This window comes from Canis lupus, chromosome 1 (genome assembly GCF_003254725.2).
Source record: "Canis lupus dingo isolate Sandy chromosome 1, ASM325472v2, whole genome shotgun sequence".
In the NCBI taxonomy this organism is placed as follows: Eukaryota; Metazoa; Chordata; class Mammalia; order Carnivora; family Canidae; genus Canis; species Canis lupus.
In genome coordinates, this window is record NC_064243.1 from 73680567 (window position 1) to 73707853 (window position 27287).

Below are 27287 nucleotides of genomic sequence, written 5' to 3' on the forward strand. Positions count from 1 at the left end.
CGCGGGGAGGGGCGCGCGGGGAGGGGGCGCGCGGGGAGGGGGCCGCGGGGAGGGAGCGCGCGGGGAGGGGCGCGCGGGGAGGGGGCGCGCGGGGAGGGGGCCGCGGGGAGGGGAGGGGGCGCGCGGGGACGGGGCCGCGGGGAGGAGGCGCGCGGGGGGGGGCGCGGGGAGGGCCGCACGGGGAGGGGGCGCGCGGGGGGGGGGGCCGAGGGGGGGCGCGCGGGGAGAGGGGCGCGCGGGGAGGGGGGGCGGCCGAGGAGGGGCTCGCGGGGAGGGGACCGCGGGGAGGGGGGCGGCCGAGGAGGGGGCGCGCGGGGAGGGGGGCGGCCGAGGAGGGGGCGCGCGGGGAGGGGCGCGCGGGGAGGGGGCGCGCGGGGGGGGGCCGAGGGGGGGCGCGCGGGGAGAGGGGCGCGCGGGGAGGGGGCGCGCGGGGAGGGGGGGCGGCCGAGGAGGGGCTCGCGGGGAGGGGACCGCGGGGAGGGGGGCGGCCGAGGAGGGGGCGCGCGGGGAGGGGGGCGTGCAGGCGGGCGCGCAGGCGGGCGCGGCCCCGGCCTCGCCTCCCGGCGCTCGCGGCGCCACCTCCTCCCCACGCCGCCGGCGCGGACCGGGGGCGGGGACTCGCGGCTGCGGAGGCCGAGACGCGGCGGTGCTGGGCGCGGCGCGGCGCGGGGCGGACGGGAGCGCGAGGCCGGCGGCGGGCGGCCTGGGAGCGGGTCCTGCGGCGCCGAGCGGCTCGAGCCGCGGCCGGAGGTGAGTGCGCGGCGCCCGGCCGCCTCCCCGCTCCTCCGCCCGCGCCGCCGCGGGTGTCCGGAGCCCGCGAGCCCGAGCCGCCCCGGCGCCGCCTGCCCCCCGGCCCCCGGCCCCCGGCCCCCGGCCCCGGCCGCCGCGAGGGCAGCGCGTGTGCTCGGGGCCGGGGCCGCCGGTCGGGGCCGCGCGCGGCCTTGCTGTTCTGTTCTCCGCTGTGGCGCGGCGCCCGGGGTGGAGGCGGGCGGCCCCGAAGCGGCGCTCGTCCCCGGCGCCGGGGGAGGCGCGGCCGCGTGGGCAGGTGACCCGGGCCGCGAGCCGGTGGCGGGGCTGCTCCAGGCTCGCGCCCGAACGAGCGTTTCCAGCCTGGGACTGTGGGCAGCGTCCGCACAACTTTTGCTCCGCTGTAAAAATAGTCTCCTGGGTTTATACACAGTTTGTTTCACACTCCGTGTGCTGTTTGTGACGATTTCTCTTTTTAAGGTAAAGTAAGGCAATGCCTATTTTGATGGATGTTCTTTTTAGTATCATTTAAGGACCGTCGTACCGGGGATGCCGTGACGTTGCTGGTCACTCTCAGGTATCTCTTCTCGAGATCTGCATGACCAAACTTGTGTGGCTTTCGCGAGTCTGAGATTTCCTTTGTCTGGTTTGGGTTCTCCAAAGCCCTATAGCTCGAAATCCCGCACATTCCTAGGGATGGATTATTAAGATGTCCCACAGTCTGATGAAATACTTAACAGCTTTCGAGTGACTCTCCTTGACTTATGGCCGTCATGTTGACTCGAATTTAGGCAGTTTCAGTATTTCTGTAATTTTTGGAGCATGAGACCAGGGGAGCGGTGGAATCTCTTGGCGGTCTGGCTCCTCCTGCTTACGCTATAGAAGATTAAGGTAAGCTCATGCACTTGGGAAGAATAATTTTATTTGTAAGTACAACCAGCAATATGGTAAGACATGCTGTCCTTAGGCCAGAACTCAATTTTTAAGATATCAGTGGTCAAAAAGACATTGAATCCCTACGATGTTTAAAGAAAACAGTCAGCTCTTCCAGACGTGTTTTGGTTTTCTGTGCAGAGGTTATCACCCGCCCGCCCCCCCCCCCCCCATGGGTTTTGTTATAATGTAGGATCAAGAATGAGAGGAAGAAAAAAAAAAAAAGAATGAGAGGAAGGAGTGGTTATGGGGACTAAAGGGGATCAGATGTGGACGACATTGCTCTGGGGAGCTAAGGATGCCGTCCCCTTTCTAATTGTTAGCAATGGGCCGGGTTATTGATGAGGGATGAAAAGATTTTTGTATTTATATTATTTTTTGAGGGGTAGGGCAGAAACAGAAGTGAGGATGGTTGAATGTGTCAGGGGCTATCTGTCTTCAGTTGGCTTTTGTGGCCACTTTCCCCCAGCAAGGAGGAAACTGCTGACCTTATTGAAAACCCTGTGAATGTGCAGACAGGCTTTCTGCGTCTGAAGCACAAGGTAGAAGGGCAGAGCCTGGGGAAACTGCCTCTCCAGGGAGGAGGCTTCTAGCAGGCTGTGCTGAGCAGTGTCCTGTGGCTGGTACAGTAGTGGAAAGGAGCTTGGAGGTGGCGTGGCCCCTAGAGAAGGCTAGCCCCAGAGAAGGGAGAGCAGGAGATGACGGATGAGAGGCCCCATGCCCTGGCTTTAATGTAGTTGTATTGCTTTATTACCTTTTATTTTCTTTTGAATGACCTAAGGTGAGAAAGAACATCCATCGTTTGGATAAGAGAAAAACACTTCTTTTTTTATTGTTTAAAAAACAAAAAAGCACTTTTTTTTTTTTCAAAAGTAGGAGAAATGGTCTTGATATGCTTTTGTCTTACCTTAGAAAAGCGTGAGTAGTATTTCATTTTCCTGCTCTCCATTTCCTCCTACAAAAAAACATTCTTAGGTTGTGGTCATTTTCTTTTCTCAACTTTTCCAGTTAATGATGACATCACATGAAAGGACTTGGCTTGAAGTTTCAGAAGTCCTTACCAAGTTCCCAGGGAGTCTGCTTTGTTTCGCACAGTGAATTTCCTCCCCTTTGGGGGGGGGGGAATCATGCCTTCTCTGATTGTTACAATATTTTGATCTTATTTTTGTTTAAAACCCTTCAGGACTGTGTTAATAGCACTTTCCTTAGCTAAGATTTTGAAGATTAATTAGTGCCCAACAGGAGGAAAATGTACGTCAGAGTATGATAATGATTATACTGATACAGATGATAACTTGCTATGGTTTCCAAACTTTTTTGATCATTCTCATTAATCTAAAAAACAAAAACTTAAAATTAATTCATTGTTATATATCTGCTATCTCAATTACACAGATGTTTAGCACTCCCCTGTGGTTTTGTTATTTATAAGTCAGGTGCACGTGCTATTACTGTCTTGTATCTCAAGGTCCAGAATACTTCTTAGAGTTGGATTCATGCTTAGTGGCAGTAGAGGTAAAGCCCTATTTCATATACTCCTTGAATTGTGAATATTTTTGGCCTGTTTCTTGCCAGATCTGATTATATCATCATAGGTTTTACTTTGGGACATGGTTCATGCAGAACTGAAGATGTGCCTTCCCAGCAGTGGGCCTGTGTTTGCCCATGCTTATGTTTATTAGAATGACTTTAATTTGTGCTTTTTATATGAATCTTAAAGCTTCTTAGCCTCTGGAAGGTTTAGTCTGGTTATAATTTGTCAGTCCACCTCTCTGTGCACAGTGCCGAGGTCAGAGGAGCTCCTCAGGCACCTCACAGGTTGGGGCCATGTGCCTTTCAACAGAGAGACTTAGCATGCAGGTCAGTTTCTACTTTTATTAGCACTGTTGATATTTAATGGTCGTGTAATAGAATTAGTAAAATGGAAGATGGTATAAGATCCTTGATATGATTAGTCTACATATAATATAGTTTCAAGTTTTTTTTTATGTAATAGTTATATCATTATGTTTCATGGATACAAATTAACATAACTTCTCAGATTTTCTTCTCTAGCCCTGTGGAGCATCTTCCATTACCCTTTGGGATGCATGTGCCCTGTTGGTGGACTCAATTCTTGTAACCTGACAGCCATAGACAAGGGATAAATGAGTGGGAGTGACTGTGTCCTTATAAAACTTTATTTATGGATTCCCACATTTTAATTGCATGTGCTATTCACGTGTCATGAAATATTCTTTTGATTTTTTTTAACCATTAAAAACTGAAAAACTAGGCTTATAGGCAGTGTACAGAAACAGGTGGCTGGCAGGATTCAGCCTTTGGGCTACAGTTTGCCAACTCTTGAACTAGAGGAAAATTCGGGAGTTCCTGCCAAAATGTAGTCTTGGCATCCATGTAGGAGGTGGCCTTTCTTGAGAAAATTTCAAGTGCTGGAAAAAGCACAATGGAATTTGGTTCCTCTCATTCATTTTCAGTTGTCCATCTTGCTCTTTGGTATTTTCAGTATGTGATACTAAACATGCAAATGAATTTTTAAAATATGAGAGAGAGAGAGAGAATGAGCAGGGCTGGAGGGCTGGGGGAGGGGCGGAGGGAGTGGGGCAAGCAAGGAACCTGATGTGGAGCTCCGTCCAAGGGCCTGGAGATCATGAGCTGAGCCAAAGGCAGCTGCTTAACTGATTGAGCCACCCAGGCACCCTGTCATGCACACGGATTTTAAAAGTTTTTTAAGAAAATTTTTTTGAGGTATAACTGACGTCACGCTAGTTTCAGGAGTACAATGTAGTGATTCAGCAGCCCTAACCCAAGTCAGTATGTATTGCAGAAATGACCACTACAATTAATCCAGTTAATGTCTGTCACCACAGTCACAAAATTCTTTTCTTGTGAGAACTTTTAAGATGTACCCTGGTAGCAACTTTCAAATATGCAGTACGGTATTACTAAGATCACCATAATGTTTAAGTTTTTCCTTTATAAACTGTCAGCTTCCAGAGCTGGGGAAACATGATGTTTGTAATTGGGGGTTGGGGAAGTAAGAAGAAATTCTCTGCACTTCCTGGTAAGCTTTTAGAGCAATTTCAGGAGAATGCTGTGGACCTGGTCATTCAATGCTAATGGCTTAGAGCAGGAGTTGAAAAACTTCTGTAAGGGGCCAGATAATAAGTATTTTAACCGGTTGAGTCCTCATAATAACCCTATGAGTGGATTTGGATCAGCTCATCAACTCTGTCTGGAACCAGAGACAGCTGTGGCCCTCAAGGGAGCTGGGGCGGCTGTGTTCACAAAACAGGGCTGGCATGGCATGCTCACCTCTGCTTGGGGACATTCTTGGGGCAGGGCAGAATGTTTTTAAACCCTCAGAAAATTGTTGGTGACCGAATCCTTCATCTGCCCTGAGCAGGGCGTCTCAGGTCTGTTTGCTCAGTGCAGAGGGACTTCTGGGCTTCCTGCTAAGCCTCCTGCAGAGTCTCCGAGATCCAGGTGAGGCCGTTTTGGAGAAGGAAGAAAGGTGGGGCTCTCTCACGGAGAAGCTGTATGGTTTCCGCGGCGGTCACGTTGGTCTAATGAGCTGTTCTGACTCGATTGCTCTTACATACAGTATCTGCCTATATGATTAAAAACCCCCATGTGGAGGGGCCCCCGGTCCGTAGAGCATGTGACTCTTGATCTCAGGGTTGTAGGTTCAAGCCCCATGTTGGGTATAGAGATTACTTAAAAATAAATTCTTGGGGCACCTGGGTGGCTGGCTCATTTGGGTAAGCGTCCTGCTCTTGATTTCAGCTCAGGTCATGGTCTCAGGGTGGTGAGATTGAGCCCCACGTCAGGCTCTGCACTGAACGCAGAACCTGCTTAAACTTCTCTAGTTGTCTCCCTCTGCCCATCCTGCCCCTTCTTGAGTGCTCTCTCTTAAATCTTAAAAAAAGAAGAAAAAGACCTATGTGGAAATAAGTAAACAAGAGAAAAAAAAAAAGTAAATCAAGGGGCCAGTGTATTTGGCAGGTTGCTCATTTTCAGGTGCTTTTCTTAAGTAATTAGAGGTTTTTCTTCTTTTACAAAAAGATTTTTTTTTTCTAAAGATTTTATTTATTTATTCATGAGAGAGAGAGAGAGTGAGGCAGAGACACAGGTATAGGGAGAAGCGGGCTCCATGCAGGGAGCCTGACGAGGGACTCGATTCCGGGACTCCAGGATCACGCCCTGGGCCAAAAGCAGGTGCTAAACCACTGAGCCACCTGGGGATCCCCTACAAAAAGATCTTTATCTTACATGCAAATAATAATTTTAACCAGTAGGTTGAATTTTTAAAATGAAGCCAGTAGGAAAGAATGTGCAATTTTTTTTTTTTTACATTTCCTATTACCAAGAGACATTTAATGCAGAAACACATCACTTTCTTTTTCTCCAGGGAAGCCTGGGGGTTCCACAGAGTTCAGCTGATTTAGGTTAACCATTTTTCAGTGTGTCAGATACAGTCAAATGTGAGACAGAACCCATTCTGAAGCCCCAGTTACAGTGAATATTAACATACCTGATGCAATTGTCTCCCACCCCTGCCGTCACCCCCTCGGCCCAGAGAACTAAGGTTGGGGAAGGAGAGTGTTTGAAGTACCTGACACTTGTCAATGATGGCTCCGAGTTACCACCTTAGCCTTCATCATTTCCTACCTGTATCTGGCCTTTTGTTTTCAGCAGCAGAGGTTTCTACAGTCCTGAAAGTCAGTGCCAAAGTGCCCGGCTGCCCTCCCTCGTGCTCACCTCCATAGCCAAGTGGCCCTGTGTCCCTTAGGAGCCCCAGGCTCTCCTGTCTGTGCCCTCTGGGCAGTTGCGTGGCTTCCTGGCCAGCCAGGTGCTGGGTCATAGCAAGGGGCTTCTGAGACCAGGCTCATGTCGGGCTTCCCAGAACCTCTCTTTTTCATAATGGGGTCCTGGTCTGGGGTGTCTGGTGCCGTGGTGGCAGCGGGGAGTCTGCCTTAGGTGATGGCAGTTACTGCTGCTTTATTGACAGCAGAGTCAATAGGACGAATGCATAAAGCTGGTTCCTTATAAAGTAGAATGATGGTGGAAGGAAGACATTCATCACCTTTTCTTTATGAAATGGGGAAATGACTAGATCTAGAAATGATTTCTTATTCATCTTTCCATCTCTAATAGTCAAATTTATTGAGCAATTACTATGTGCCATGTGTGGTTCTAAGCACCTCTCATATCTTAACTCATTACATCCTCACAATAACCTTGTGAGGACAGTGATGCTCAGATAGGTCCTATGGCTCCTAAGAGGTGGAACTGGAGTCTGACACTGGACAATGGGTTCTAGAGTTTATTCTTTTAACACTGTCCTGAGTTGCTTAGTGCTAGCACAGCACCTGTCTCAGGATAGTTGGTCAGTACATTCTAATTGGCTCAAGGAAGAGTTTTGAATGATCATCAGAATACTTACCTTGAAGTGAGAATTGAGATTTTTTATTGTTTTCAGGCTTGTAGTATATCCATCCATTGACTTCTATCTGCTGGAATAAAATAAACACTCTTACATGGACTCCATCTAGAAGTATATTGTTAGGGAATTAAGTGTAGACGAAGATAGGCTTTCAAAGCCCTAGGTAAAAATATATTTTTTAGTAAAGGGTGCTGACAGAACTGGCTAGCCGTCTCTCTTTCTCTCTCTCTCAAACACACACACACACACACACACACACCCCAAAACCCAATATTTTTTGGATTTTTTACTCTTTACACCAAAAGGGAACTCCAAGTAGATGGAAGATTTAAATAAATATATGAGGCCATGGGTATGTTGAGAGGAGATATGAGTAAATGTGCTTCTAAACTTAGAGTAGAAATGTCTTTTTAAGTGTAAGCAAAATCGGGATTGCTGGGTGGCTCAGCGGTTTAGCGTCTGCCTTCAGCCCAGGGCATGATCCTGGGGTCCTGGGATCGAGTCCCATGTCAGGCTCCCTGCGTGGAGCCTGCTTCTCCCTCTGCCTGTGTCTCTGCCTCTCTCTTTCTCTGTGTTTCTCATGAGTAAATAAATAAAATCTTAAAAAAAAAAAAGTGTAAGCAAAATCCAGACATGATAAAAGATTGACAAGAGTAGGTTGTTTTAAAAACATCACCAACAACCCAAAACTATGGGCAAAAAATTCAAAGAAAAAGTGAAAAAGTCAAAGAACAAATGAAAAATTGAGAACAAAAGATATCCTCGTGAAATACCAAAGATTTAACATACAAAGAGCTCTTACAATTCAACAAGGTGAACACCCAAGTTTGAAAATGGGCAGAAAAGGGATGCCTGGGTGGCTCAGTGGTTGAGTGCCTTTGGCCCAGGGCTTGGTCCCGGTTCCAGGATCAAGTCCCACATCGGACTCCCCATGGGAAGCCTGCTTCTTCTCCCTCTCTCTGTGTCTGCCTCTCTCTTTCTCTCTCTCATGAATAAATAAAATCTTTTAAAAAAAGGGCAGAAAGTATAAAAACACATTTCACTAAAATGAACCAATGGCCAATAAATGAAAAGATGCTCATTTATGCTAAGAAGTATATTTTTTAAAGTAGGCTCTTTGCCCAATGTGGGGCTCAAACCCATGACCCCAAGATCAAGAGTTACATCCTCTATGGATTGGGCCAGCCGGGCACCCCAAGAAATGTATTTTAAAACATCATTACTGATGAGCTTGCCAAACATCAGAAGTTTTATTTTGGTCTTATTGTGTGAGAAAACAGACATTTCTCTCTACTAGTGGGAGAGTAAATTATTGGAACTGCTTTGGAAGCCAATGGAATAAGATCTATCCAAAATTTTTTAGATGACTTGAATTTATGAAAGTTGCAAACATAGTAGATCCCTCACCCACCCATCCCTTTGTTTAGTTGTCACGTCTCTCTGACAGTTTCTCACTCTCCTTGTTTTCCATGATTTTAAATTAACACTTTTTGAATATAGAATGGCCCTCAATATAAGTTCCTCTGAACTTTCCTCCCCAGTGCATCCCGTTGGGTGGTCTGTGATGTCTGTCCCACTAGTAGTTGCATTCACTTTGATCACCTGGCTAAGGCAGCGTCGTCCAGGGTTTTCTACTCTTTGTGCTTTGTAATTTGCTAAATGTTTTGGAGGCAATAAGCTCTATCAGTTTTAAATACCTATGACCCAGCAGGACCACTTCTTGAAATTTTTCTACAGCTGTCTGTGATTTATTCCATCGCTTGCAAAATGGGGGCGATTAGTGCCCCTCAGAACTGCTGAGAGGCTTCAGGGACCGCTGTGTTGGAAACACTTGAGTGCCTCACATGGAGTAAGCTCCTTGCTGGTTCCTCCTCCCTTCCCAAACCCCTGGAAGCCAGAGGTATTTGGAATTCAGAATTTTGTCAGAATTCAGAAGATAATAAGATGGACTCATTATATATTATGTGACAACCCCAGCAGGATCTGTGGAGCACCCTGTACTTGAACACTAATCTTTCTGCAGCAAGACATATGAATATTCACACAAAGGGAGAAAGATAAAGACTTTAAGTAGTTTTGGGTAAGTTCTGATCAGACCTTGATCTGAGTTCAGGTCAGGTTTGGTTGCTATGGGTAAGTTTTTAAAACTACCTTTGGGCTCTTAGAACAATTTGGATTTTAGGATTGTGTGTTGGGGATCGCACACCTGGATAGGGGTTTGCAAACCCAGGTGTGGATGTGAAAGGGTGTTCGTGGCAGCATTGTTGGAAATAAGCCAAAAGGCCCTCTGTAGGAGGTTAAGTAAACCTTGCACACAGTGGTGCCCATTCAGAACTTTGAAAAGAAAAGAGCAAACTAATGTGCAACCAGGAAAAGTGCGATAAGATGTATGACTAAGTGACTCATGACATTACAGAACAGTGTGAATGATCTTGTTTGGATTTAAAAATATGTACGTCGATGCTTGTATAAATGTCAAGAAACATGCAGAATGATATCTAGGAGAGTAGCTGGATATTAGAATCGCCTGGGAGCACTGAAAACTACCAATACCTGGGCCCTTCTCTACCCATTGAATTGCAGGTGAAGGATTGGGCCGTGCCTCGGTTCCAGGTGATGCAGGAGTCCGTGAGGGTTGAGAGCAGCTGGAATAGAAGGATGCTGCCGTTAGAGGGGAGACTTCTCATTTCACACTTGACTGTGTGGTCTTTCTCCCCATTTGTATTTGTAGTTTTATACATATTTTTAAAGTCTAAAAAGAGTAAAAAAGACTTTTGTGAGCAAAATCAGATATGAGGGAGTGGAGACACGTTTTCAGCAGGTATATAGAATTTTCTAGAAGTTTAGTATTTCTGAGCATTACCTTTAATATATATAATGCTTGCTGATTTCAACTGATATTTGATTTTTAAAGTTTCTTCCCCCTCTTTCATCTGGTGAGGAAGGCACCAGCAGAGGCTGAGGTCAGGTCTTGCTTCAGAATTCTGGTGGTGCTTTATTTCAGGCAATTCCAGAGATCGCTCATTTATCCCCATGTAGCCTCCCGCAGAGGTCTCCTGGTGACACACCTAGATAGGAACACCTTGGGGGGAGAGCTGGCCCTGTCAGCTCTTCCCTATTCTTGCTCGCAGGAATTGAACCTGGAAGCTGAGTCCCTGGGGTCTTCCCTCCCTGTCCCCTCCCATGCCCCCCCCCACCCCCCGGGGCCACACCTGGCATTGAAGCGTACCTGTTCTCAGAGATGGCCTTTATTGTGCACGCTGCCCTCCCTCTGATCAGGTCCTGTTCTGTCTGGCTCAGCAAAGCCTTTTGGGAAGGTCGGCTTTCCATGCTCGGCGCACAGTGCTGGTACCCGGCCTCCCGGTCTCGGGTTGAAGCCCGAGACAAACCTTGTAAGCTGCGTCTGGGATTCTCTGGACAAGGGGCTGCTCTCTGCAGCTGGGTTGCTGAGGTGGCCGCGCTGCGCGCTGAGAGCAGCAGCCATTCTGAGGAGGCCTGGGCCAGCGCCTCTCCTGCGGGCAGCACCGTGCGTGTGTACAGTGTGTGTGTGTGCGCGTGCGTGTGCGGAGTGGAGGGGTCCACGGTGGGCCGTGACTTAGTGGGCATCTACACTCCCGGGTGCTTTCTGGCTTTGCTCAACAAATGCTTTGACTGGGTGTCATTAGTGATTCTGTCCAGGGGCAAAAACCCCTTCCTTGTTAGGTCTCAAATCAAAAAGAGCTCTTCGGGGAACTGTGAGAAATGGTTTTTCCCCCCTAAGGTGATGTGGAAGCATTTGATATTTGCCGTCTCTGTTCAAACAGGTGATTCACGTCAGCCTGTACTGGAGTGGTAAGTGCTACACTCGCCCTAACGTTTGACAGCGGAGGAAACTGACGCGCACGAGAGATTGTTACCTGCCCGAGGTCTCGGGCCACAGGTGCTGGGGCTGCAGGACACGCTCACTCCTGCGAGCCTGTCCTGGGGGGCTCAGGCTGTGCTACTTACACGGCTCTCTCCCGCGGGATCGTGTGTCCAGGCAAAGTGCCTTCGTGTCGGCTGTGCCGGCGCACGTGGTCTACTCCAGGCCCAGCGCTGCTGTACAGAGGCTCATGGGCTTGTTCTATTTGGCAGATTCTCAACCAGCCTTTGAGATGATGGGACTGGGAAACGGGCGCCGGAGCATGAAGTCGCCACCCCTTGTGCTGGCTGCCCTGGTGGCCTGCATCATCGTCCTGGGCTTCAACTACTGGATCGCCAGCTCGCGGAGTGTGGATCTGCAGGTGTTTTGCTTGTATTTGCATGGGTGTCAAAGTATTTAAAGTTGCCGGGTGCTGGGGTCAAGGGGTTTGCTGTTTGCCACCCCCTGAGGCATTCCGTCTAGCATGCGTGTACTTCCTTTCGTGAGTTTGGGGCTCTAGGTACCCTGCACTCAGCCACGGGCTAGACTCTCCACGCCAGCTCTGCTCTTGGCTGGGAGAGGACCTCTCTGTGATTTGGGATTGCTACCGGAACAGCCGCCTCTGCTTGTCCTGTGAGTGAATGATTTTTAGTCCAGCTGTGGGGGCCGTTTCTGGGAAGACGGCTTGCTTCGGTACACAGACCACAGCCCGTCGGGCCCCCCAGTCCACGCTAGACCTCAAAGAGTGGTATTGGAAATGCATTTGGGTGACAAGTGTGAGAAGTGTGTGCTTAGATGGGCCAGTTGTTAAAATCATCATGTAAGGAAGGGTAACTTTAGCTTTCCCATTATCACTGCCTATCATGGGTCCGGCAGTGCTGAGCAAGGACAGAGACTATGGTCAGGCAGTTCTGACCCCTCCTCTCCATGGGGCCTCCCTCCTGGCCTCCCATATCCCATCTGCAGCCTGCCCAGCCACTTAGCAAAGAATCCTGCTAAATCATCCCCTCCCCCAGCATCTGGTCAGGCACCTACTGCCTCTCCTGTGATGTCTGAGCTCTTCGCCTGCCTTTAGCCAGAAATCCCCCTGCTCTTGAGGTCTCCCCTTGATAGTCTTCCTCCAGTGACCCCTCCCTCTGCCATTGGCTGTAAACTCTTAGCTGTCTTGGCTGTGTTCGGAATGGGGCCGGTTCTCTCCCCTACTGCATAGACGTGACCCCTATTGCAGGAGTCTTGAAGGAAGTTTTCCTGTTTTAACAAGTATCCAAATGATTTTTCTTCAACAACACATTGTATACACTATCTTCTGTACACAAACCTTGTAGGTTTGGGACTTCATTTTCCCCATTTCCCAGGTAGGCAGATCGAGACACAGAGAACGTACAAGAGGCCTGAGGATTTGAACCCAGTCTTTCTGAGGGCAGAGCTTGGGCTCTGAGCCATGAAGCCCCATCCCATGTGAGGTCATCTCAGGCTTACTCACCCCGGGGGGGTGGTGCTTTCGTGTGAACTCCACGGGAGCCCGTCCTCTGGGCACAGGTGGACATGGTGTCCAGAGCAGGAGAAATGAATCTGTTGCTAGAAGTTCTGTCTGCCAAAGAGTTAAGTGCTTTGTCATCAGCAGGAGGGAAACAGAACTAAATATTTGAGCACCTGGTAAAGCATGAGGCACTTTATGTACTCACGTCATTTCAGCCACCCAGAGCCCCTGGGAGGGCTATGGTGGTATTTCCTTGAAGATTAGCAGTGGTGACAAAGAAGCCCAGACAAGTGACTTCCTCTACTTATAATACTGTGTCTCTGGGAAAAACTGTTGTAGCTTCTACACCATTGACTTCCAAGATGGTTCATAACACACAGAACTCTTTAAAGCACATCTTGGGAGGAAGTAGACTTTATCGTCTAGGAGGAAGGTTTGCAGAGCTTCCATCCGGCTCTGCAGGACCTGCAGAGGTGGTGTCTGGCAGCAGCCTGGGCCTGGTTAGGAAGGGGAGTGGGCTGGGAGCAGGGGTGTGTGGGGTTGGGGAGGGGCCCTGGGGGAGGGACCCGCAGGGCTGAGTGGGAGCACCCCCCCACCCCAGGTACTGTCTCCTGATGGTGCTGGGCCCTGAACCCCCAAACTGGCTTCTCTGTCCCGGCCTGGTCCCGGGGTCAGCCTGGGTTCGCCCTCACCAGCCGTGTGTGGTGTCCCCCTAGACCAGGATCGTGGAGCTGGAGGGCAGGGTCCGCAGGGCGGCCGCCGAGAGGGGCGCCGTGGAGCTGAAGAAGAACGAGTTCCAGGGGGAGCTGGAAAAGCAGCGGGAGCAGCTCGACCGCATCCAGTCCAGCCACGACTCGCAGCTGGAGAGTGTCAACAAGATCTACCAGGACGAGAAGGCAAGGCCTGTGCCCTAACCCCGTAGCTCCGCTCCGGTGCCAGTCGAGACTCCATTGCACTCCCCTCGCTGGGAAGATGCAGGCCGTGAGGGGTTCATGCGATAATGTGGTTCTGGCCTCTTCATCAGGCTGTTGTGTGTTAGTTCTCCCCTGGGTTGGACGTTGGGTCCCCGCATTATTTATTTTATGCTTGGCAGTTTGAACCTCTTAATCCCCCCACCTCGTATTTTACCCATCCCCCCCACCTCCAGACGGCTCTCCATCCATGACACATTTTGTTTCTTGTTTTTAGATTCCACATGTAAGTGAAATCACAAGGCATATTTGCCTCACAGATTTATTTCACTTACCGAAATGCTGTCTAGGTCCATCTGTGTTGTCACAAATGGCAAGGTTTCATTCTTTTTCATGACTGAGTAATATTCCCGTGTGTGTGTCTGTGTGTGTACACATGCGCATGTACCACATCTTTATCCATCTATTGGTGGGCGCGTGGGCTGCTTCCTTGTCTTGGCTGTGGTGAGTAATGCTGCAGTGAACATGGGGTACGTATCTCTATTTGAATTAGTGTTTTTTTCAGATAAATATCCAGCAGTAGAATTGCTGGATCATACGGTAGGTCTACTTTTAATTTTTGGAGGAACCTTTTCCTGCTTTCCACAATGGCTGCACCAATATACCTTCCTACCTATGGTGAAGGAGGGTTCCCTTTTGTCCACATCCTCAGCAACACTTGTTATTTCTTGTCTCTTTGATTTTAGCCCTTTTGACAGGTATAAGGTGATAGCTCTTGTGATTTTTCATTTAGAGAATACTCATTTGCTGAGTACTTTATCATATTCACAAATGTGTATTTCTTCTCTGGAAATTGTTCCAGTTTTAATGCTGTAGTAAAGTGCATCCTAATTTTTCTTCACTTTGTGGGTGACGCTATTTATACTCCATAAATCCCCCATAACGGATTTTAGAATAGGACCTAGACATTGCTCATAGCATGTACACAGACATAACTCCTTAAAGCACATTTCTGGGAAAAAGTAGAGTTTATTCTCCAGGAATAGAGTTGGTAGAAATTCCATCTGGGCTTTGGATGTGCAGAGAATGTGTCTGGCACCCGGCCCCTGCCCAGTTAGGAAGGGGGGAGAGTGGGATGGGAACTGGGGAGTGTGGGGTGGGGAGGGGGCCCTGGGAGCAAGGGACCCGCAGGGCTGCCCACAGGGCCTGGGCGGAGATGGGCTCCCGCGCTGGGCAGTGTAGGGTAACAAGCCCATCCAGCCTGGTGGAGCGCTTCCTCTGTTCCTGGCTGTGGCCTGGAACAGGATTTTTACTCGGAGCCTCTGGCTTTTCTGTGTTTTTACTTTAAAATTTTTTTCTTTTTGAAATAGTAGTGATAGAAGATAACATGAGTGTGTGGCCGTGAGTCATGTTTGCTTGTTGTGCTTAAGTGTTTTTGTTTTCTTAACTCCATCAGTCTACCAGATGCTTCTGAAATTCCACTGCCCTACGAAACCCAAAATTCTAGGAGTGATAATCTCTCTGTTCTCCCCTAAGCTTCTGGATCATTCTGTGTGTTGCATGAAAGTGTGGGTGTACCTTTTGGGTGGGGAGAAGGAAAAAAGGTTGCTGGTTAATTTCAGCTCATGGGCGTTCTGCTTTGGTGTAAGTTTGCGCTAGTTTGGCTCCAGACCCCATAAAATGGGCCGCAAACAACTGGGTTTCCTGTACAGGTGGGCAGACTCCTCAGAGAATATGCTGTGCACAGAACCGTTTGTTCTAGAGAATTCCTGGTAATGCGGTCCATGAAGCATCCTCCCACAGGCGAGTCCTTGAGATAGAGATGCTGGTTCACTGGAGTATAATCCGATGTGGAGATAAGAGCTCAAGCTTGGCATTCTTTGAAATATGGTTGACTGGCTGTTCCCTGAAAACCTCTCCCTATATAGGAAGAAACCGTTCTTAATGCTTGTTTTATGGTTTCTTTTCAAACGGGGGCATGATGCAAGGTCTCAGCTCTCCTGCCCCACCCATTCAGGAACTATTTGGGGATCCAGGGGGAGGAAGTCTCTTAGAGTTGCAATAAACAGATACTGAAAATCCAGGAGTCCAGGTAAAGAGGATAAAATATGCATTTGAAAGAGAGACAGCCAGTCACTGGGGAAGAATGAGAGTCCCTTTTCATTTGGACTTTTTAACCCTTAGAATATATGATAGAAAGTTCTTCTAATTTTGGGGTGGGACTGGGGGCGGGGGGCTAGTTTCTTAGCTTCAGGAAGATTTCTGCTATAGCTTGGTGTAGTGGTAAAAGGCACGGGGTGTCCAGTCAGGCAGAGCTAGGTTCAGATCTTGTTTTCCTTAGCTCCATGATTTTAGGCAAGTCACTTAAATTTCTTGGTCTGTTTTCTCAGCTCTTGAGTGAGAATAACAGTAGACTCCCCCTTGCAGTGTGAGGATTCAGTGAGATAATATTTATAGAGGGCTTCACACAATGCTTGGCATGGACTAGACACTCAAAAAACTGGTAGCTAGTGTCATTATAACTAGTCCTAGTAATTGTGGTACCAGTAAATGGCATAGAAATGGAGTAAACCACAGCATCTGTAGTGGTAATACTCTTCTTTTTGGTATGGGTTTTTTTTTTTTTTTTTTTAATTCCAAATCGAAAGCATGGAACAAAATTGCCCTACCTTTAGGAAAGAATTAAGAAGATGCTGGGTGTCCGTTAGAACCAAGAGTAAACAGTGTGGCTGAGCCACAGCAAGCAACCGTGACAGCCACCACAGCCGCGAGGAGAGCTCACGTCACTGCGTCTCTCTTCAGCCAGACGCCAAGCTAAATGTCCACAGGGATCATTTCCTGTATTTGTCTCAACAACCCCGTGAGACTGGTGCGTAGGCTGAGTGTGGAGTCATTCCCCAGGATGAGGCCCAGATCCCTGCAGCCTGCAGGAGTGCCGCCCTCCGCTCTGTGCAGACGCAGGCCACGGTGAGGGGGTGTGCTCCAGAACCCTCCCTCCCTGCGTAACACTGGGGCTGTGGCAGGGGCCCCAGGTAACCAGGCCGGCCCAAGTCCCTAGTTGCTGAAGCCAGGTGATGAGATGCTGTGTTTATCTGCATGCTTCAGAAGACCAAGGGATTCCAGCTAGCTCTCTTTGAGCCCCAATTCCAAATTCCCAGGCAAAAAACCCCACCCGAATCTTTCAGTGTGGCTAGGCGGTTCTCAGAGAGGGAGGGTTGGCTGTTACATCAGGACGTTCATTCTCTCTCAGGTTAGCACTGGTAGTATGAATTGGAATCAGGCTCTTTTTCAGAATGTTAAAGAATCGTCTGATGGTCTGATGGAGCTTCTTGGCCATGAGATGACGGGGTGTCAGCATCTGGGGGGTGCGGTTTGCAAGTGTCACATGACTTAGAGATTTCTGACCTCCTGGAGTCTCCCCCACCCCCCCTTGGATGGCCACTGTTCTCTGCACAGTATTGTGGCCATCAGGTGGCACCTGGATAGGAGCTTGAAGGCCAGACCCCTCAGGAAAAATGTGGTCATGAAATCAGTGCTTCGGGACAGCTCCGTGTGATAGAATTCCCGAGGAGGGAAACAGCCATTCGTGGTGTTCTGCTGAACCACGTCCCCTGGCTCTGTATGGCTGTCGGACACCTGAAATGTGGCTGCTGGGCCTGAGGAACTGAATTGTGAACTTTGTTTAGTTTTGACTACATTTGGGTAGCCACGTTGGGCAGCACGGGTTTGAATGCTAAGGCAGAGAACTCTGGGGACAGGCTGGGCGTGGCTGCTGATGGACTGTCCTGCTTGCCGGAGAGCACAGGGCCGAGCCGGGGCCTCCTTTGGGCTCTGGTATCTTTTCCCTTTTGCTGTTTGGTCCAGAATCGGGCTGTGAACGGTGTGTCGGGCACCTTGTAACAGGGGGCTGTGCTCCCTGGGAAAGCCTCTGTTCCTCGGTTGTGTTCAGTGATGTGGGCTTATCAGTCCAGCTTATTAAGTTGGCGTTTATGAACTTAGTTTTGTTAGGAAAGTTGTTTGAGAGAACTCAGGCCCTGCCAGGCAGCACGTCGCAATCGCCTGGGCACTTACGCAAATACAAATATTATTTTTTACTTGTAAAGATTTTATTTATTCATGAGAGACACACAGAGAGACACACACACACACACAGGCAGAGGGAGAAGCAGGCTCCATGCCAGGAGCCTGACGCGGGACTCGATCCTGGAACTCCGGGATCATGCCCTGAGCCAAAGGCAGGCGCTGAACCGCTGAGCCACCCAGGGATCCCACTGGGGATTTTAAATATACACTGGATCAGACTTTCTGGGTGTTGGGCCTTGGAGAATATTTAATTTTTCTTAAAAGATGATACATATAACATGTGCAGATGTACAATTTTTCCTACCTGCCCAGATCTTTTCAACACAGGTAGCTCATCCAGACACTGATGAGGAAATGTTGGATGTTTTGCAGTATTACACTTTTGTTTTTTTATTTTTATATTTTTAAAGCTTTTATTTATTTATGAGAGACACAGTCAGAGGGAGAAGCAGGCAAAGAGCCTGATGCGGGACTCGATCCCTGGACTCTGGGATCACGACCTGAGCCAAAGACCGATGCTCAACCCCTGAGCCACCTAGGCACCCCAGTATTGTACTTTTAAAAATAAAATAGTCTTATCCGGATTTTCATTTTATTGACCCTTTCTCAATGAAATGATTTTAAAGTGGAGGGCATTATGATTAAGAGAGAATTCTCTGAAGGTAATCTGGCAGTGCTCTTACAAAGTAATTGACATTGATACTGTTTTTTTCTAAGCTATTTCTTACATCTTTACCCACGTTTACTGGAATCCCTGAAAATTTTTAGAAGATGTGCCAAGTTGCAAACCTCCTGCTCACCACTTTTTTCCCCCAACATTGCCAACTCCTGCCGACTTGGAATATGGGTGTGCCTGCAGGTCCTCAGCACTGAGACTGGCTTCTCAGGCGCCCCTTCAGATGTCCCCCAGAGTGGGCAGGCAGGTGTGAAACGTCACATGAGGTCTCGCCAGCTGGCTTTGCTTTGGTGCTGGAATGATCCCTGGAGCAGTTTTAGTATGAAAGAGCAGGACATGCAGAGAGGTCAGAGGAATGATAAGCTAATATCTCTCCCAGAAATTATTTAAAACAAAAACCATTATCAAGTTGAGGTTCTCTTTGTTCCTTCCTCCTTTCCCTCCTGCCCAAAGATGGTTACTATTATGAATTTTTTAAAATTGTGATTTCGGCATAGTCGAGTGTTCTGCCAGCTTCAGGTGGACAATATGGTGATTCAGCGCTGCCATCCATCACCTGGTGCTCCTAACGACACCTGCCCTTCTTTGTCCCCAGCACCCGTTTCACCCATCCAGTCACTATTATGATGTTTGGTGGTTTTAGAGTTCATATTTCTGAACTTCTGCAGGTGTCCACTGTCTGGAGCATTGACATGTCAGTTGGCTTCTGTTTTGGTAATATGAACCAAATCCCACTGATTTTTTTTTTAATGTGAACCAAAGCCTCAGATTTTTATGTGATAAACACTTCATGTGAGACTTTAGCTGCTCCTTGAAGATGGACCTGTTGTTTTCATTTCCCTTCTTTTCTACTTCCCCTTCTGTTGCAGAAAGAGGTGTGGTTAAGATGATTTGACTGCATAATTGCAGCTCTGCAGGTTTCTGCATACTTCATCCTTCTAGGACTTCTGTCACTTGGTGGGAGCACTGGTATGGTCGCTTCCTGAGCTGTAGATGAGAAGGGATGTTCAGTTTTCTGAAACAAACAAAATGATTGTGTACAGCAGCCTTCAGTAACTTTCAAAACAGTTATCTTTTAAATTATTGAAATACTGTTATTGTTAGTTTTGAAAATACCAAAAAAAAAAAATTTTAATCCCCTGTAATTCCATCCCTCCAGGGTTAACCACTGAGAACCCCTCACACCCTTTTTAAAACATTCAGATGATAGCTAAGCATTTATAAATCATCGTTATACTCAAGCTTTTATAAACGTACATGTGCTGTGAAGATGCTAGAACATAAGGGGGGCCTTTTAAATGAGAAACACTTTGGAACACATCTGGTTTTTGCACATCATTAAAAACCCAGAAACACCTGACTTAATATGTATGGTTATCTTAGGGGCACGGAGGGGCCAACTTCCAGACAAGGATATAGTTCATAAGTGTTTGCTAAAGGGAACTTTTGCAGGTTACCTTGATGCCTCATTGGCACAGGTGCCTGTGTTTTGAACATGAAGATACACGCGTCATTTAGGGGAACGGGGTTATATAGACATGTGGTGGTCTGCTTATTTGCTGTATCACAAGTTACTCCAAAACATAGTAGTTTAAAGCCATGATGGCATTTATTTTGCGCACACACATCTGCAGTTGGGAGGGCTCAGTAGATACTGGTCTGTTCCATGTTCTATCTGGGTGCCAGAAGGCTCACCGTCACCTGCAGCTTCCCTCACTCAGGTGCTGGTGTCAGTGACCCCAGACCTCAGTGGGGTCGAGGCCCCCAGCACATAGGGTGGCTTTCCCGCCACGGCTTGCTGGGCCTCCTTGAAGCTTGCAGGCTGGAAGGTTCCTGAGGCGCCATCCCCACAGGAGGGAGGGAGTGCCCCTGTGGGAGGCTGTTACCTTTTGTAGGCATTTCCCAGGGCTGGCCTGTAACAAAGTACCACAAACCAGGTGGCTTAAAACAACAAAAGTTTATTCTTTCGTGGTTCTGGAGGCTAGAAGTTCCAGATCAAGGTGTCAGCCAGGGCTGTGTTCCCCAGAAGGCTCCGGGGGAGGCTCCTTCTAGAACCGGCTCTGGTCTCTGCTGTTTGCCTGCAGTCTCTGACCTGGTCTGCATAGGTCCTAGAAGTCTCGCTCCAGTCCCGGCCATCTCCCTGTGTGTCTGCCCCTCTACCCCGTAGTCCTACTGGCTTCCAGCCCACCCTCATGACTTCATGTCGCCTGGATTATATCCGCATAGACCCTGTCTCTGAATAAGGTGCTTCTTAGATTCTGGGAAGACATGAAGTTTGGGGGCACACTGTCCAACTCACTAGGCCTTTCACTGAGTGGGTCACTTCTTCAGCATTCCTAGGAGCAGGTTACTGAGGCCAGCCCAAACTGAAAAGGGTGGGAGTTAGGCTTCACCAGTGGGAGCGGTGACAGAGACTTGGGAGTCATGTTTTTAAGCCATCACATTTGTGGTGAAATTCTTTCTTTTTTTTTTTTTTTTAAGATTTTATTTGAAAGGTTGCATAAGCAGGGAGAGGAGTAGAATGAGGAGGAGAAGCAGGCTCCTCACCGAGCAAGGATCCCAACGTGAGGCTCACGTGAGGCTTGGCTCGAGGCTCGATCCAAGGACCCTGGGTTCATGACCTCAATTGAAAGCAGACACCCAGGCGCCTCCCCCTTTTTTCCAAGTAAATATTTGTTTACATATCAAACTAGTCTTTAAAGGGCCTAAGTAAGAACAGATCCCCAGATTTTAGGTAGTTTTTGCCAAAAGCGAATGGAGAATTGCTTGTAAAGGTCTGCTTCTCTCCTGAAGCTGGCACAGAGTGCTTGAATTCAGTCTTTCATTTTGTTGTCAGAAGGCTGATTAATATTTTCAGGTCTGAAGACTTACCAGGGTCTCTGGTGCCCCCCCAGCCTCCAGGTGGCCCTAAAGGTGTGTGCAGGCAGGTTATGCCTATCTCTGAAGTGCTTGGAGGAGGAGCCTGAGAGACCCCAGTGACTCAGAGGCTCAGGGCTGTGATCACGGAGCTTCCTGCTATTGTGTTGGCTTTCTGGCTCTGTAGAATTAGTCAGAAATAGTCTCCTTCTCTGTATTTGTGTTTGTGACCTTCGTGCCAGGCTGCTTTCTTGCAGCCATTCATCCCCCTAGAGCTTTGGACTTTTCACTTATTTGTTAAGTATGTAAATTAATGCTGCAGCAAGGCTGGAGAAAGGCTTGGGTCACAGTCGTTTATAAGGGGAAGGAGCTGATTGAGGAAAAGCCAGAGGGTTAGAGCCAGGCTGCAGGCTAGGAGACCAGATGTTGGCCAAGTGTTAACTGTTTGGAGTCCAGAAAGAGAAAAGCTTATAGGGAGGGGCAGCTAGGAAGGCGGAGGGGGAAGGGGCCTGCCTCACCTCTGCCTCCCACCTCTGTGACCCGGGCTCTCCACAGTAGTGGGGGCACGAGGTGGGGGGCATGTGTGGTCTGAACACCCCCCTCCCCCGCCCCCCGCCTTGCTGCTGTAAGGGGTCACTGAGCAGAGCAGACCTTTCCGTGGCCCCTGGGCAGTGAAAGCCAGAGGGCCAACCTGGTTTGGCTCGTGAGTGCTGGGTTTGAACTGGGGGTGGGAGGGGGTAGGAAGGGCCGCTCCCCGCAACTGTAGCTGCATTTGGCTCTGAAAGTAACTTTGTAAAGAGGAAGTGGCCATCCTTAAGAAGTCTGGTCATCTATCCTGCCCTAGAATCTTCAGAGTGCTTTCACCCTAGCACCTCTCACTTCTGGAGGTGCCTGAGGGAGGCTGGCTGGTTAGTGCTGAGTGGGGGTGTAGACCAGTCCCCAGCCCACCCCGCCCCGGTCCCCCTGGCCCCACCGAAACATCTCCTGTGGCATTCAGAGTGTTCTGGCTTCATTGGAGAGCTTGGGGATTACCTTCTGGGGAGGTGGTTTTCCTGGGGGCCAGAGCTGACTTGTGCAGGTCAAAACAGTTTCTTTGATTTTTTTTTTTTTTTAATCACCTCTTATCACTGTGATTGATTGAAGCCCAGAAGGGTTCTACAAGAGCTTTTCTGTTTTTAATCCCACTGATTTTCCAGACAGAAGTCTCCAGTATTTCCCCTGCTGGGTGCTGGGAGTGTGCTGGGGATGGGCCGGGCTGTGTCCCGCGTCCCCAGGGTGCCCTGAGTGGTGGAGAAAGGCGAGTCAACGGGTCTGTCGGGGCCAGGGGCAGACAGAGAAACCATTCCAGCTGTGTGAAGCAGCAAGGGCTTAGTGCAGGGATGTGGGTGCCTGCAGAAAGGTGAGAAGGGTCTGGAGAGCATCTCGTCCACAGGTGGCTCCCAGATGGCTGGAGGCTGCACCTGCGACCTGCATCTGGCCCCTCTGTACCCTGACCCCCTAACCGCTCAGTCTTTCAGTGTCAAGTGAGTGCATCTGATGGGAATCTAGATCCCACAGGCAGTAGGTATGCAAGATGTTCAGGGTAGCGCAGGAGCACTTGTGTCCCACAGACGGGGGCGGGGTTGGGGGCAGCCAGTCTGCCTCCAGCACCAGGCTGGGGCAGGTGTTCCTGTGCTGCCTCACCTGGGAGCGCCCCGAGACTGTGTCCGCCCGCCCCCCATGGCTGAGCGTGGGGAGTGGGCAGATTGTGCCCTGAGAGCAGACACAGCCCTTCAGGAAGGGTCTTCTAGCCACTCAGGAGTTTGGACTGAGTTTGGGGATGGGAGCGCTTAGGCTGTGGATGGAACCGAGCTGGCCAGGCCCTATCTGGGGCTTTGAAGGGCAGGCCCCGGTCTGGGGGGCAGTCTGGGGGGCATGCTAGGGAGGGAGTGGGCAGAGAGGAGGCGGGGTGGAGGCGGGAGGAGCTTGAGCCCGTGGAGTGAGCAGGCATGAGTGTCAGGAGGTGGGGCTGCAGGCATGACAGGCGCTGGGATGTGGCTTCACAGGGGTGGGAATGCGCAGAGGGCAGCTCCTCTGAGGTCTGGGTCCCTGAGGAAACGGGGTCTGTCAGGTTGGGAATTCTCTAGCTGCTGACTACATCCTTCTGGCAGCTTCGCCATTGAACACAAGTTGCTTATGTGTGGGGAGCAACGGACCCCCTTTCCTGCACCGCCCCCCGCCCCACCCATGGGAAGGGGCCTGGGACCGACCCCCCCAGGTGTGATGGGGCGCGGGGCGGGGGTGGGTGGGTGGGGGCACTGGCAAGGCTGCTGGCAGGGCGGGGGCGGAGCAGGTGCATTGCTGTCTTGCCTAACTGGGAGGAGTGGCAGGTGCTTCTGGGGCTGCTTTTGTCTGATCTGGAGACGCCAACCCCCCCCCCCCCCACATCTGAACTTCCTCACCCCGCAGGACCAGCGTCTGCTGTGAAACTCGTACAGAACATCTGACCTACCTTGTCATTGATTTCCTCAGAGGGCTGAAGGAGGGGGGTTGGGGGCGGCGAACTGGGATTATTCTGAGTTATGTGATCTGATAGGCATCGGTTTTGTTTCCTTTTTCTTTTTTTTTTTGAACACTAAGAGATAATTTTATTTTATTTATTTATTTTTGTATATATATTTTTATTGGAGTTTGATTTGCCAACATATAGCATAACACCCAGCACTCATCCCGTCAAGTGCCCTCCATCACCCAGTCACCCCACCCCCCCGCCCACCTCCCTTTCCACTACTCCTTGTTCATTTTCCAGTTAGGAGTCTCTTGTGTTGTTTCCTCTTTCATCTTAGTATCCGTGCCCCCCACCCCCACCCCCAACCCCGTTTGCAGAGCTGTAGTCTTAACCACAGGTGCGGGTGGAGAAATTGTTCAAATCCTCATGTGGAAAGAGAAGACCTAATGCCCACAGTAGGCCCCCTGTGAAGAGGCCACCCTCTGTCCAGAGCTCCTTCCTCTGGGGCCTCATGCTTGTCCCCATGATGGAAGGCACCCCTCACGGACCTTGCTCTGCAGAGCTGTGGGTGCTGGCGACCTGCCCAGGCCACCCAACCTGAGCCTCCGGTCCCTCCAGCCATTGCAGGTGCTGCTTTCCCAGCCCTCCGGGGCCGGAGATGTTCCACCCTTCTGACATCTGGTGGGACCTTCTGGTGGGAGCTGTTGGGGTGCGGAGAGTAGCTATGTCCTGTGCGTAACGGGGTGGTGTCCTGGGTGGTTGGGTTTCTCTTTTCTAAGCTTCACCTAGAGGTTTGTTTACCCACCCCCCCCCCCCGCCCGCCCCTTACTACTCTGTGGCTTGAGCCCGTGGTCCCGTGTCCACAGCGCAGCCCCACCTTCCTGCCCACCCATAGCCCCTGTGGCCCCTCCGACCCGCCGCCCTCCTGCTCACTCTGCTGGCTGTGACCCCGGAGCATGCACTCTTGCCCCCTGCTCTCCTGTTCACTCCCAGCCCACTGCTGCGCTCTGGCCTCCATGTTCTCACACGCTCACTTGTCCACTGACCCACCTATCTCATGCTCTTTGTGGGGTTTGGCTATTGTTTTCATTGTGGTAAAAGGTGCGTCATATAAAATGACCGTTTAAACCATATCTGAATGCACGGTTCAGTGGCATTAATTATGCTCACATTGCTATGCACCTGCCATACCCTCCAGAGCTTTTCCGCCTTCCCCAGGGAAGCACCAGCCCCATTCCCTCTTCCCCCGGGTCCTGGCAACCACAGTGTCTCCTCCCATCTCCGAATCCGACTACCCTCCATGTCTCACATCAGTGGGATCTTGTGGTATGTGTCCTTTTGTGTCAGCTTCCTTTCACACAGCAGAACGTCTTCCACACGCCAGCATCCTTGCACTGATGCTCTGTCCGTCTCCGTCTCCTCCTGCACGTGCACATACTCACTCCTGTGCCCTGCTGTGTGCTGGAGCTTTGAGGAGCTAGGCTGCAGGTTCCCGCGCTTCCTGGAGTCCTGGGTCTCCAGCTCCCTGAGGAGACCTTGCATTTAGTGCGTAGGCCCAGCCTCTCTGGAGACCTTCTCTGCTGCACCAGAGTGGCATGGACCTGGAGTCCCCCTGCACACCCCTCTGTTTGCCTTTTGGGGAGGTGAGCTGGGGGCAGTAGTGTGGGTGGCCCACCTTTGTGCCTCCAGGCCGAGGCTCGTGCTGGACCCCTGATACACATGCTGGGCAGGTTTGCTGAGTTCTGGAATCCTTCACCTGGGCCCTTGGCCTGAGGACAGCCGTGTCTCCTGGGCTTATTTTGGTGGTGGTGTGAGTGTGTAATCTTAGCACAACACCATAAATAAATAACTCCTTGGCACTTCTTTGCCAGCTGACTCTTCCCTCCCTTCCTATTCCTCAGGGTCTGTGCTGTCCCACGAGCAGGTGGCTAGTTGAACATTGACAATGTCCCATTTGAGATGTGCTGTAAAAATGTAAAAATATGCTAGATTTCGAAGGCTTGGTATGGAAAAAAAAATACCCTCATTCATACTGTTCTGTGTTGATTACATTCTGAAATGATAATTTGGGTGTGCCAGATTAAATAAGGTATTTAATTTCACCTGTTTCTTTTTGTTAATTGGAACAAAAATCACAGGACCTATAAGCATTACCACTTTAGCCATTTTAAAGTGTATCATTTGGTAGGTTTGGTGGGTTTGGTATGTTCATGTTATGGTGCAGCCACCAGCACCGTCTCATCCAGAACATTTTCATCGCCCCCGAGAGAAATCCCACATGCATTAACCAGACAGTCCCCAGGTCTCCTTACCCCAGACCCCACCTCCCACTAATGTACTTGGGGGCTCTCCAGATTTCCCTGCTCTGGGCATTTCCTCTCTGTGGATCCTACATTTTGTGGCTTTTGTGTCTGGCTGTGTTTGTGTGTGTGTGTGTGTGTGTGTTTGTGTCTGGCTTCTTGCACTCAACCTAGTGTTTTCAGGCCTCACGGCACGTGTCAAAACTTCATTCTTTTTTACAGCTGCATAATACTCCACGCCGTGGCTATACCACATTTTGTCTATCGGGTTCCTCACTTGATAGATGTTTGAGGTGTTTCCACCTTTTGGCTGCTATGAATAATTCTGCTGTGAACGTCTGGGGACACATGTCGTACAGACACGTACTTGTGATTCTCTTGGGTATACCTAAGAAGAGGAGGGCTGGGTCGTGTGACAGCCGTTCAACTTCTTGGGAAACTGCCGAGCCTCTTTCTGCAGCGACTGTGCCATCTCCCATTCTCCTCAGCCGTGTTTGAGGGTTCCAGTGTCTCTGCACTTTCTCCCATACTTGTCCATATTTATTTTCCTTTTTGCTGTTTATTCATTTTTAGCTTGAAGCCGTGCCAGTGTGTGTGACACGGTGCCCTCTCATCGGGGCGCGTGTTGCAGTGGCGACTGGCGGCGGTGAGCGTCTCTCTGGTGCTGACTGGCCATTTGTGTATCATCTTTGGGGAAATGTTTGTGCTGATCCTCTACCCAATCTGTTTCTCTCCACTTTAATATGACTACTAGAAATTGTTAAGGGTCTGCCCGGGACTGACACTACCTTTCCCTTGGGTAGTGCTGCTCTGGGAGACTTTGAAATCGGTGAGGGGGATGGGAAGACTAATGAGTAGTTCATATTCTGCCTTCATTGTCGGCGTCCTTCACGGTCACCAGGACTGCTCTGTCTCCGAGGTCTCTCCCCGACACACTCACAGGAGTGTCCTTCCTTACACAGAGCTTCTCCAGGCCCCGCGGGGGACGGGGCTTAGTCTGACGGGCCTCTAAGTCAGGCTTACATGAGGGGGGTCTTGCCTTCAAAGCAGGTTATTTCAGTGAGCGAACCACGCAGAGCAGTGCCAGTGCGTGGGCCTTTTCTCCTCTGTCATGTGGTCTGCGCCGCACCTCCAGTGAGCTTTCCAGAAGGTCAGATTTTGAAAAGTTAGTCATTTACATCTTCTGGCGCTTTTAGAGCAGTCGGATTTATTGTCAAATTACTGTATTGAAAATTTACTACAACATGTTGAGCTGCTTTATCCAGGAGTCTGATACGGAAGTTGTTTGATCAAATATACGCGTGTCTCAGAATAGAACAGTGATAATAGATGTGTCCGTGGGTGGTTCATCCCGAGGTCTTCCGAGCCCAGTTTCAGTTACGTGCTGGTGGCAGTGACTGCCGCTGGGTGTCCCCGGGGGCCGTCCACACGCGATGCCCTCCACTTCTCCCAGAGTCGCTCTGCACCAAAATGTGGAAAAACAGCAG

At 50.0% G+C, this 27287-nt stretch overlaps 1 protein-coding gene across 7 annotated transcripts in view; it reads left to right on the top strand.

Annotated features, from left to right (window-relative positions):
- Positions 1-612: 612 nt before the first annotated feature.
- GOLM1 (golgi membrane protein 1) overlaps positions 613-27287 on the top strand; it is a 69202-nt gene continuing 42527 nt past the window's right edge. The window contains exons 1-4 of one of the 7 annotated variants that reach the window (XM_049116037.1): positions 622-750; positions 10930-10957; positions 11240-11388; positions 13203-13382. In XM_049116037.1, coding sequence (XP_048971994.1) covers positions 11260-11388; positions 13203-13382 — 309 coding nt within the window. In that variant the 5' untranslated portion in view covers positions 622-750; positions 10930-10957; positions 11240-11259. Of the gene's footprint in view, positions 751-1063; positions 1228-1373; positions 1639-1775; positions 9207-10929; positions 10958-11239; positions 11389-13202; positions 13383-27287 lie in introns of those variants that run through there. The other 6 variants (XM_035700162.2, XM_025423168.3, XM_025423171.3 and 3 more) reach the window with 6 other exon arrangements.